The sequence below is a fragment of the Mytilus californianus genome, unplaced genomic scaffold (genome assembly GCF_021869535.1).
Source record: "Mytilus californianus isolate M0D057914Y unplaced genomic scaffold, xbMytCali1.0.p SCAF_1, whole genome shotgun sequence".
NCBI classification, from domain to species: Eukaryota; Metazoa; Mollusca; class Bivalvia; order Mytilida; family Mytilidae; genus Mytilus; species Mytilus californianus.
The window spans coordinates 133,263,328-133,276,748 of NW_026262581.1; the positions used below are offsets into that span (position 1 = coordinate 133,263,328).

Consider the following 13,421-nt stretch of genomic DNA (forward strand, 5'->3'; position numbering starts at 1 on the left):
GTTCGCTAGGTCGTTTTAATGAGTTAACTAAGTCGTTAAAACGAGTTAGCTAAGTCGTTAAAACAAGTTAGCTAAGTTGTTATAACGAGTTAGATAAGCTAAGTTATAACGACTTAAAAATAAAACTCCACTATGACACTTACCGGCTTGTGTACAAGAGAGATTAGTATATTACTGCAAAAAATAATGATTAAGTCGATGCTGGGGGAATTCAATTCATTTTAAAAACATTTCACACCTTAATTGCGCTCAAGCGGTTAGCGAAAATGTAATCTAAAGTCACCTGAATTAAACTTAGTTGATTTCTGTAATTTTGTTTCACTTCAAGTGAAGGTTCTATAACAATTTAAATAAGTTTTTCGAAGTTTGAGAGAGAGAAAAAATAGGTAATACCTGATTAAAAAAAATCCTTTACACATTTACAATTTAATTTGATATAATTTTACCTTTTACGTCTACCCAATTAGTATATCTTGATACATTCACTGTTTATCCTTTGATAATTTTTAAAGTGATACATATTGGAATTAAATCCAAATAACTTGGGTTGGCAATTTTCATATTTTGTATGTAATGATCGGCTCTCTGACTTTCCAAGGCCAAATCGCGGTAAAGCCGATGGGACTGGAGGGGACAGATTACATAATAATGCTAGCACTTAGACGTATACACTTGGAACTGTGATACAGAAAATAAAGACTAGCTCGGTAGCTAATAAGTGCAGGGACAGTGACCTTACAGTGGCGAATCCAGGGGGGGGGGGGGGGTCCGGGGGTTGGAACCCCCCCTTTTTTTGACGATCAATGCATTTGAATGGGGACATATAGTTGGAACCCCCCCCCCCCCCTTTTATCGTGGGTTAGGACCCCCCTTCTATAAATGGCTGGATCCGCCCCTGCCTTATATATCTGAAATATGTAGTGTCATATAAAAAGAACCAGATATGTGTGGAAAACGGTTAAAGTGTGAAAGAGGGAAATGTTTGACTGCATTTATTCACTTCATTTACAAGACAGGAGTTTGAAAATGATATAACTAAACTATAGGTCTTTTAAATATTTTAGTAAATACCTACATATATATAGTAACATAATATAAGCATATTATGTTTTCCGTTCAGGGTCATTAAATATCACCTGTCAAGAGTTTTTACAGTATATTTTGCAGATTTGAAAACCGTATTTTAAAAGGTACTTAATTATTGGCAAATTTTGGTCAATGGCTTCTTTCCTTGAGGAAGTAATTTAATAGCATATATTCAGAAATCTGTCTGGATCTAAGGAAATAGTGCATATATATAAAAACAAGTGATTAAATCCTTAAACGGTTATAAGCAGGAGTGTTTCCGGCTTACATGCGTGTGTATGTACTATACCGTTAAAGTTTGATGAGATATTAATAAGGAAGACACAGCTACGTATCAGTTTCTACTCATCATTTTTACGCGTGACATAGAATCATTGTTCCATGAACATTACTATTTGAATTAATTTGTTATTACGAAGGTGAGAAATGGATTCATTTGTAAAAACAGAGGTAGGGTGACAATCTAAAACTGTAATGAACTTGTATTCTTTCTCACAATTATGTGATATTTGGAACTATCAGCTGTGGTTATTTTACCTATGATTTAAATTTTGATAGTAATTTAACAAAGTTATGCGTTTTTACATTGATTTAAACTTATAACCGAGATTTTAAACGGTATTAAAAATAAGGATGTAATTAGTGACAGAAGATACTAGTTTCTATAAATCGTTTCTCAGAAACTGTATTCTACAGAGTGAAAATATTGACAAAATATTAAGTTATAGTCATTTAACTGACTTGATACGAAGAGGATGAATCAATCGTGGGGATATGAAGAAGGAGTGTATAGTCTCCAAGAGATATGCTATAAACATCCTCCTCCAGTGGTTGTCCAGTGTGATATAGCAAGTTCAGAGGTTACAGCTGAAAGCGCTTCTTTCGATTTTTCACAACCATTACTTATATATAGGCAGAGGAATATTAACAAGATAAATGCTCAAAATGTTCAGAGGGATTTATTTAGAGAGACGGGACCTCCTCTTGTTATACCAGAGGATTATAAAGGTGAGATATTATTTTAAAAATGGGGAGTACTAGAAATGTATAGAATCTCTTTTTAATTCTAATAAGGGTATTTGAATGGTAGGTTTGTAACTCAAGTGATAAACTTGGCAAAGAAGGCAGGACATCTCTTTGTATTCAGACAGATCAAATGGTAATTTATGTTATGCCAAGATGTCTTTTTTTGTTTTCAGACAAGTTATATGGCAATATAGTTGTTATGCTAAAATATCTTTTTGTTTTCAGACAAGTTATACAAAAATCGTTGTTATAAAAATGAGAAGATGCGTTATAATTGCCAATGAGACAACTATCCACCAGAGATCAAATGACGTATAGAAGGTACGCAGCTACAGGTCACCACATGGTCTTCAACGATTAGCAAACCACATACTGCATAGTCAGCTATAAAAAGGCCCCGAAATGACAAATGTAAAACAATTCAAATGAGGAAACTAACGACCTGATTTATGTACAAAATAATGAACGAAAAACGAATATGGTAAACAGCAGCAAACGACAACCACTGAATTACAAGCTACTGACTTGGGACAGGCACATATACATAATGTATCGGGGTTAACTTGTTTGCGGGCGCGCCAACCTTTCCCGAACTTAGGACAGTGGTGTAACTGCACAACATTAACACAAGAACAAACTATAAAAATCAGTTGGAAAAGGCTTAACTCATCAGGTCGATACGAAGCACAAAAGTAACTATAACAAAAACACAAAAGACACAAAGTGCAGATTTGAGAGTACTCGCAGTTACTGAGAGATAGTTCTTTCAATATATAATTTTCTCACGAAGGAGCATTTGAAAACAGCATAGACGTGATGTGTAACATGTTGAAAACATGTCCCTCGTGTTAACATTCAAATTTACCCCATAAACGTTCATCAATTCTAATTGGTAGCCGTAAAATGGCAGCAAGAATGATACATTTTCGGTTGAATAACGAAACAGCATGTTAATCAAAAAAGAAAGGAGTAATAGGGGATGTTTAGTAAACGCTATTGAGACATAAACAACACAGATAGTCATTACTTCCTCATATATATCAGTATAAGTAGGGATTGCACAAGACTTGAGGATTCGTTCCAATGCGGAAGAGGTAAAAAGGGCAAAATATATGAAATCCCATGCATAACGTTTTCTTTCATTTAACATTTAGCTGTACTATAATATGTTTAAAACAATGATACACATGCTTTCTGGAAAATATCGTACGAGAACAAATTAATTCAAACTCATTATTTTTTATCAGGATTTGTATCAGGATTTTTTTGGGATTGGGGATGGAGTGAGATGGGGAGGGTGGTGAATTGAGAAATTGGAAATGATAATTTATTGACTGTTCATCTTTGATTATAGGATGTTGTTAATAGTATAAATGTTTATTGTCTAAAATGCGAACCTGTCGTAAATAAATTATATAGAGATAAGCTGTGATAGTCAGTCGACAATTTGGCATATATACGGTACGGGTTTTTGCTCATTGTCAAAGGCCGTACGGTGACGTATAAATTCCGCGTCCTATGGTCTCTGGAGGATAGTCGTCTCTTTGGAAATAATACCACATATCATTAACATCCGAAGTTATTAGCTTTTAAAAAATATAAATCATACAAAAATATTTGATCAAGTTTTATATATATTTGTAAATAAAAAAATCTTTTAAAACCTCTGTAATATGCATGGTATACAGAATCTAGAAATAACCAATTATAATGCTGTCAAAATATATTAATTTCTTTGATATCGATTTGGGAGATTAATGACCATCCTTTATTGTAATGTAGCAAAATAATAATTTTAAATTTAAACAGTAGATGAACAAACCAAATTAATTGTATAAATAAGCAATATTGCGTTCTTTGTACTTTTGAAGCTTTTAAGTAGTTTAATTATTACTTCTCTGAATAGGAAAACAATACTTAATTGAATACCACTTATTTTGAAAAATTGAGAAACATTGTCCATGGCGTGTTAATATTTTATTATTCATATTTCTATTGATTGTTTTTTTTTTGTGTCTTTTGATGTATTAAAGTTAACGTATCTACAAAACATTTAAATTTTTCGTGATCTTAACGTAAACTATGTTATCATATGGAATAATTTCCTTAATCATGACCTAATCCAGGTAAAATTCCCTCTGTAATTTTTTATCGTTTCCTAACACTTCATGGTGACAACAATTACAGACTGGCATTTGTCCTTTGTGACAATAACTAACCTGTTTATAAATAATCCGGAGAAGGAAGAAATTATTAACTTAAACAAAACTCTCTTCAATATTTAGTTTAATACTACTTTCTAATCTTTATAATAACCTATGACCCAGAAGAGTAAGATAAATGAAACCTCTAATCTTTATAATAATCTATGACCGGGAAGAGTAAGATAAATGAAACCTCTAATAGATCCACATTTTTTCCTAAACTGTACTTTCATCCTCCAATAATTTCCTACCAACCCTTATTTTCTTATGCAATTAACACCTTGTAATAAATGTCACCCTTTTCGGTCCTGACGTCTGCTCTTTAGCTCTACGAATAATAGCTTGATTCAGATCATTTGAAATCTGGAGTTTTAGAAACACGCTTGCACAGCAAGGGTTGCTTTCATTGTCCGGAGTTCACGCAGTCCCCGAGAGTTGACTTCCAATTTTTCTCTCCGTGGACTTGCCAGTGTGCTTGTGCTTTTGTGACTTCGGTATACATCTTATTAGGTTTGCTATACTAATTAAGTCATCTGTCTGTACTGTCACTAGTCACCAGTTTGGAGCATCAACACCAGAATTACATTCATCTTTTATTTAAATGGATTGTGTGGGTGTTTTGGTTGTTATTTTTTGTTCTTTTCTTAATTCAATTTCTTATGGTTTTCCTACATCCAAACTGAAGAATGTTCAAAATAATCGAAGTGACATTAAAACGTATTCTGGACTAAATAATACTTATTAGGTTTATTTGTCAATGTATCCACATCTGAGTACTTTGAATAAACAGATGAGAATGTATATTTTCTATATGTATAATTAATTTAAACACGACTATCCTGGATACATTACCACACCGATCTTCATAACAAAACACGTTTTATTTCAATGTTAAGGTTGTTGCTCAACAGACACGTAAATATATAAAATCATGTTACAATAGTGACAGGAGAGAAATTCATACCTTCTTTAGTGAAAAGACATTATATTCATTTTATATGTTCTTGTACTTTTCTCGTTCATAAGATGAATAAGATTTTTTAAAAAGCGTATTATAGTGTCAATTTCACCCTATAACTTTGATGGAATGTTAAGATTAAAAGTACAAATCAATAAACGTTTTCAAATCAGTTTTAATAATTTGTATTATTGGTTTCAATTTAAAGAAAAGATTGCATACATTTGTGTGAATGGATATGATCTACACAAACTATCCTTTAAATCTAGTCAACGAAAATTAGTTGATCCCACTATATCAAAAGTTTAATTTTAAAATGGCAAGTTGACAACGATAGGTTATATCACCAGACGTAAGAATATAGCTGGGTTAACCACTTAAAATAAGAGGAAAAAAATCACGGTATATATATAGTTTTGTAAACAGAAAATAACCATTAATATATTGTTTGCAATAATGAAAAAATAAAACTGAATTAATCTAAAATACACGAGTAGATAAATCGTTAAAAGGACAATAAAAACAGAAACTAGCCTTGTTTAAAAAAAAGAAGGTTATATTAGATGATGAAAAGGAGTTGACATCAATGAGACAGCAACCCAACGACACAAAACGAAACAAATAACAATCTAGATATCACGATACAGGTTTAAAAATCGACAAGTGAATGAATATGATCTACACAAACTATCATCTAACTCTAGTCAACGAAAACTAGTTGATCCCACTATATCAAGGTTTAATTTTAAACTATATCATTGAAATCTGACACATCACTACAAATATCGTACTAAACAAACAAGCCTGAGACATTACTACAAATATCGTACTAAACAAACAAGCCTGAGACATCACTACAAATATCGTACTAAACAAACAAGCCTGAGACATCACAACAAATATCGTACTAAACAAACAAGCCTGAGACATCACTACAAATATCGTACTAAACAAACAAGCCTGAGACATCACTACAAATATCGTACTGAACAAACAAGCCTGAGACATCACAACAAATATCGTACTAAACAAACAAGCCTGAGACATCACTACAAGTATCGTACTAAACAAACAAGCATGAGACGTCACTACAAATGTCGTACTAAACTAACAAGCCTTATATCGTACTAAACAAACAAGCCTGAGACATCACTACAAATATCGTACTAAACAAACAAGCCTGAGACATCACAACAAATATCTTACTAAACAAACAAGCCTGAGACATCACTACAAATATCGTACTAAACAAACAAGCCTGAGACATCACTGCAAATATCGTTCTAAACAAACAAGCCTGAGACATCATTACAAATATCGTACTAAACAAACAAGCCTGAGACATCACTACAAATGTCGTACTAAACAAACAAGCCTGAGACATCACAACAAATATCGTACTAAACAAACAAGCCTGAGACATCACTACAAATATCGTACTAAACAAACAAGCCTGAGACGTCACTACAAATATCGTACTAAACAAACAAGCCTGAGACATCACTTCAAATATCGTCTTAAACAAACAAGCCTGAGACATCACTACAAATATCGTACTAAACAAACAAGCCTGAGACATCACTGCAAATATCGTACTAAATAAACAAGCCTGAGACGTCACTACAAATGTCGTACTAAACAAACAAGCCTGAGACATCACAACAAATATTGTACTAAACAAACAAGCCTGAGACATCACAACACATATCGTACTGAACAAACAAGCCTGAGACATCACTACAAATATCGTACTAAACAAACAAGCGCAAATCGAACCAGCCGAGAAATGCACTCCAGGACTAGGAACAAACATCAGCATCAAGGCAAGAAAAAGTCGTCTTGGTTAATCCAGCTATATTCTTACGTCTGGTGCTAGAAACTATCGTTGTCAACTTGCCATTTTTAAATTAAACCTTGATATAGTGGGATCAACATTTTTTTATGTTGACTACTGAGGTTTAACGGATAGTATGTGTAGATCATATCCTTTCACTGGTATTTTTTAAACCTGTATCATGATATCTAGATCGTTATTTTTTTCGTCGGGTTGCTGTCTCATTGATGTCAACTCCTTTTATTCATCTTATATAACCATTATTTTTTTAAGAAACAAAGCTAGTTTCTGTTTTCATTGTCTATCCAATATGTCAAGTCCTAAATTGATCGGAGTCAGTTGTGAATATATGCCGTCTTACACTCTAATATCGGTGACCGTATTCGGAATAGATTTTAAACAGAAAGAACACAGACAGTACAGGGAGACACGATCTTGTTAAATGCACGGAGTATATTTTTTAACAATTTCCTTGCAGACAACATTGAAGAAACACGTCTTGTTTAAATGGTTAATAAGAAATTAAATTTTACCGCCCCATCCCCCAACAAATACAAAAAAAAAACCAAATAAATAAATAATAAACTACGTATCGGTTGAGCAAAAACCGTATAATTATAACCTTATTTATAAGTCTATTAAGCCCAAACAATTAGATTTAAATAATTCTTAAACTTATTATAGTCTTATAACTAATTAAAATGATGTAAGAAGGAGCAAACGGAACATCAGCATCATGGCAAGGAAGGTCGTCTTGTTTGTAATTAATTTTGGTATGAGGATTACCTTGAGAAGTTCTAATGTCAAGGTGTAAAAATGACAACTGTCGCCTTTACATAAATTGTTGGATTTAGTCATAATTTAAAATGTCAAGTAACAGTAAATGGGATATGTCACAGATTTTGTTAACATTTTGCATACAACTTTGGCTTGTTAAACTTTAACTGAAAATTAAAAAATAATGAAGTTATCTCTTTTATTTTCTGAAATATTAGTGATTGATTTTTTTTTCAAAATAGGTGAACACTTGTTGTATGGAAAGCACATAAAATCGGCGAAAAACGTTCTTAAATTTGTCTTAAATTCATCAAATCTCCAATTTCAAATCCATAGATTCATAAAAAAAACTGTTTTAATGATGTATAATAATAATAGGGTAATCGACTTCGTCTTTGTTGCATTAGCCAATCTGTTACCTAATTGGTATTGAAAAATGCAACGATCGACGTTTTACAACCGGTCTACAACGCGATGACTTATGATTATTTCGACGTTTTGTGGTATTTTTTCACCTAAAATGATGTATATTGTTAAAACGAATTCAATCAAATGCAAGGAAGAGCTGGGGAAATCGACTACTGAGTGGAAGTAAATTTTTTTGACACACTTATTGTTTGGTTAAAAGTTTCATCCTTTTCGTCTTTCATTGTTCAGTATGATATTTACCATTGGTTGCTTGGTGGTTATATCCATCACCTATGTTTATTTGTTTATTTAGTATTTTTATTTCTACAATAGCTATTATTTTTTTTATATAACTGACCACTCATTTTCCTTTTTAAAATAGGATGGTTTGCAGTTCTACAGAAAAAGCGCATAAATCCAGCTACATTAGGGCACAACGTTATGGAGTACAAACTAGTGTCTGACCTTTCGAATTCTGATACACAGACGTTTCTTATTGGTGGGTCAGAGCAAGTGCACGCATTCCAAGTATCGATCAGTTGTGATGGAAAAACTCAGCACCAACAGCGAAGTCTATTCCCTGGCGAAGTTTTACGTAAAGGTAAAATATATGTTGGAGAAAGTAGGCGTAAATCTGGTTTATTTCGAAGATCCAAATTAAAACAGGAATACTACTTGTTATGCACTGATGAATGTGAACGAGAAATATTACTTCCGTTCAACCAAAAAGGTTTATTTTATACATTAACGACCCAGAGCGGTCGAATGCCTTGTCCTGTCTTACACATGAAAGATATACTTGATAAAAAGTACCTACCAGCCACCACCAAACTGCTTTTTGGAAGAGTGCCTATTGTGGAATGTGGATTTACTGGAATATTACGTCTTGAACACTCACATTTTGAAAGATCAGTTATTGCATGTACAACTTCCGAGAAGAATACCTTTGTCGAATTACCGATAAATTGCTCTTTGAAATTCCGAATATTTGAAATGAACGATGATGTAGTTCAATCAGATATATATAAACGTGCTTTTGCTTTGTGTAATGAGAAAGCATATTTGTACATGAGTGGAATCAAAGTATATCATAGTATAGACGAAACAGTCTTATTAGAGGATGAAGTAGCAAATGATATGCCACCCAGCCCTCATATTTTGAGGACGAAAAAACCAGCCGATCCCTCTGCAGACGACAATAGAGAGTCTGGTTATATCGAAATGAGGGATAGTTTGGAATTTACAGAGGAAGCGTCCTATATTGACATGAGGGATAGTCTCTCATGTAGCAGTTCGATTTCAATAGATTTCGATGAAATGGATTATGTGCTTCCGAGCGGTAGAAACATTTTACATGATTCTCTTCGAAGAAGTAGTTCAAAGGATAATAGTAAAACAAATACTTTGACGAAGCATCAGTCAAACCGTTCTCCGCCACCGTCGTGTTCTCCACCTCCATTACCAACAGCATGTGCTGGACCGCCAGATCACGCGTATCTTGACCTGGATAGTGGTATATCTGATGGAATACCTTCAAATACTTCACATGACCGTGCAAGTGTTCGAATTGAAAGGGTACATTCTGATAAAATTTACGATATACCCCGCATTCCTAGACGTCTCAGTGCACCAGAACCGATTGACATGTACTCTATGAGAATTAAGAGACCAACATCTTTAGATATACTGCCTGAGGCTAATTCAGGAGAGGCCATTAAATACGAAAATTTTTCAATATTGCGAGAAGTTGTGCCAAAACCATGTGGCATTTTAAGGCCAGGACAGAATCGAAAACCATTGGAACCTATTTATAGTGATGTTCCTAGTAACACAGCAATACACCATGTACTAGAACAAGAAGAACATTTAAATGTCTTACAAGACATTGATACAGAAACAATAACTACTGCGGTCGAAACAGAAATACCACCTGTAACACAAGATTTCAACAAAAATAACTGTGACGTAAAAACTGAAGACGCAATTGAAAATGAAACGAAAACTTTTGTCTCAGCTAATGTTGAGTCTGAAGTGCCAAACTGTCATGACGATGAAAAAAAGACTTCAGCATTAAATAAGGAAATAAATGTGCCACACTGTCAGTACGATGAAAATACTTCAGAATTTAATGAGGAAATAGATGTGCCACAATGTGAGAACGATGAAAATACTTCAGCATTAAATGAGGAAATAGATGTGCCACAATGCCAGGACGATAAAGAGTTGTCAGCATTAAATAAGGAAATTGACGAGGAGCACTGTCAGGACGATAAAGAGGTGTTACCATCAAATGAGGGAACAGATATTTCTTCTCCAAACAAAGCTGCTGCTCGAGAAAAACAATTCGGAACAGATGAAAATGAACAATTGGAAGAAAATGGTTCATTTTGTACGAGTGAAATTAGTGATCAGATATTAGAACAGTGTGATGAAATACGAACAAATATTGACACTAAGCATAATCAACAGACATCGGATAATGAAAGTCTGTACACTGAACAATCAACCAGGATTGATGAAGTCATATTATTAGAATCTACACCTACAGTAACTGAACTCATTTCAAGTGATCAGTATGCGCATGCACCATTTGATGACATCAAAATCAATCCAGACACAAAGAACTGCAATACTGATAGGTGCGAAAATGAAAAAGAAGAAATAAACGCTTGCTCAAATCACACTAATATAACTAGTTTAACCGAGGACAGTGGAGTCAAATATTTGGAGGACAGAACGGGTAGTACGATCGAAAATAATACTTTAGATAAATTAGAATGTACACTTACTTATGATGAGAATAATATGTCTGAGCAACTAATTATGAGTCAAAGTCATGTTTGTCCTTCCACTCAAAACAACGGAAACGATATAGAACATCAAAGTGAAAACATTGCAAGTGTTCTTCAAGGACATGGTAGTGATAATTACATAAATGATCATATTCCCCCTTCAGAAAACGACAAAATATCAAAGAGCGATATGTCTGTCAACATCGTCTCACAAACCTCTAACACTGAGGAAAATTTACTTGAAACAAATAATGGAAAATTAACCATTGACGTATCTCATATATATGACGAAATACAAGCAACTGTTACTCCGCCACCATCAGCCTGTCTGGCTGAACCTTTATCAGGAACTGTGGGTGAAAATATTTTCCTAAAAACTAGTCCTCAGAATTCAGAACATAAACAAATCTCAAACGCCTATCATACAATGACTTCATCGTCAATACCAAATTCTGCCATGAATGAATTGAAAAGTGAAATTGACCTGTCTACAATTGATCCTAAATTTGACTCATATGCGGTTAAAGCATCAACATCCTTGATTGAAAATAGTGAACAAAAGAGTGCGCCTGTATCTGACAACATAAATGCTTCAAATGAGAACAAAATTTCTATGGGTAATGATACTGACACAGTTGTGACTCAGTTTGAGGATGATAAAGTTAAAGGTGAATTAAACACATCAATATGTTTAGAATCTGAAATGCAAAGTGCTGCAATGGTTGAAAAAACTAAAGGCGAGTGTCCAGATAATACACATGAAGAAACGTGTCAAACGCAGTCAATATTTCATGCAGAAATATTTTTTCAAGAAACAAAACTTTCAGACGATAAAGTGCAACAGCTACAACAAACTGAAAACGAGCAAATACATCTAAAAACGCTAACATCAGAGGAACAAAATAGTATCGTAGAAATAGTGAGGGACAATGTCCATACAATCAGACAATCAAAATACGGTGCTAGTCAGGAAACAAACGATGCAGAGAGAGAAACAGTGAGTTTGATTTATGAAAATATTCAAAGTTCAAAATCCTCGCATAATTCGTCGAAATCCGACAATGATAATATTATTTCAAATATTCACGAAGAGGTCTGCGACGAACACCTTGAAGATAAGAATGATGACAACTTGTTCAAAATTTCTACTTATGAAATCGTAGCTGGCTTTAGAAAACTTGGGATAAGGAAAAGTGTAATTGATATTGTGCAGCAACGCAGTCTTCAAGGATCAAACTTAAAAGATATTCAAAATCTTGGAGAAATTTTCCCTGGAATATCGTGCATTGACAAGCGAAAAATTAGTATGTTTTTGCAAGGCATGATGCAAAATTCTGATTCTTCGGGAAAACACAATTCGACAGAACCAATATGGGTTTAAACTGCATTTTAAATTTCGAATAAGTCAGAAATTACTGATTGTGATATCCATTTTGAGTTCCTATTGCAGACAATTAATTTGAATAGCCAATAAATGACAATCAGACAGTATTATAAAAGAATTATATATCATTATTCTTTGCTAACATTTGTTTTTTAGGAATAGACCGGATTCTTATACCAAAGAAACTTGTATTGTGTTTTGTGCGAGTTTTTTATTTTTTAATTTGAAATAATATGTGCTTGTACTATAGTACTGCTACATTTATATCTTAATAATGCTGTGTTTGTTTTATCTTCTTTTATTGTTTGTACGTTGGAAGTAAGTCTGTGTACGGTGTGTGTCTGTCTGTATGATCTGGTCCTCTTTGCAGTGTAAGTGGGTTCTGTTTGCATTGTAAGTGGGAACTTCAGAGGTACATGTGATATGTTCATGAAACATCATCAATTAACACACCGATATTTTAGCAAAGTGTATGCCAAAAGGATGATGTAACCTCGTTTTAATTGTTCATTTCAATGGTCATGATTCATGATTTGCGTTATGGCGAACAAAGAATGAGGCTATTGTTCAGGATTATTGTTGTTTGATGTCAAATACGAACTTATCATATTCATATATATTTTCAGTTTCTTTAAGTTTACAGTATTGTTTATAAGATAATGACTTATTCGAAAATATGGTTTTATTATCCTCAGGCAGAGACTGCTGGACAATTTCGTATTTGATTTGTCCTTCCAACTGTTTTGATTCGAGCGCCACCGAGTCTTCTGTAGACGAAACGCACGTCTGAAGTACCAAATTATAAGCCTTGCATATTTGATGAGATTTTACAACCAATGCTGGTGGACGTTTCATGGAATCACCAGCCCAGTAGTAAGCACTTTTGTGTTGACATGAAATGTCATTGAGATATTTATTTTCTGTAAATTAACTTTTTTTAAATATTGAATTA

The 13,421-nt window shown here is 33.6% G+C and overlaps 1 protein-coding gene across 1 annotated transcript; it reads left to right on the forward strand.

The window, feature by feature from the left end:
• The first annotated feature begins 1,155 nt into the window (after nt 1–1,155).
• LOC127735084 (uncharacterized) lies at nt 1,156–12,760 on the forward strand. The gene is made up of 2 exons (XM_052245183.1): nt 1,156–2,094; nt 8,676–12,760. The coding sequence occupies exons 1-2, from the start codon at nt 1,842–1,844 to the stop codon at nt 12,464–12,466; spliced, it is 4,044 nt and encodes a 1,347-aa protein (XP_052101143.1). The 5' UTR covers nt 1,156–1,841; the 3' UTR covers nt 12,467–12,760.
• The last annotated feature ends 661 nt before the right edge of the window (nt 12,761–13,421 follow it).

Excerpts from the sequence above, each read along its gene's own strand:
- LOC127735084 (XM_052245183.1), top strand. The coding sequence starts at position 1,842 with ATGAATCAATCGTGGGGATATGAAGAAGGAGTGTATAGTCTCCAAGAG. Across the intron at positions 2,095-8,675 it reads TATACCAGAGGATTATAAAG|GATGGTTTGCAGTTCTACAG; the intron begins GTGAGATATTAT and ends TTTTTAAAATAG.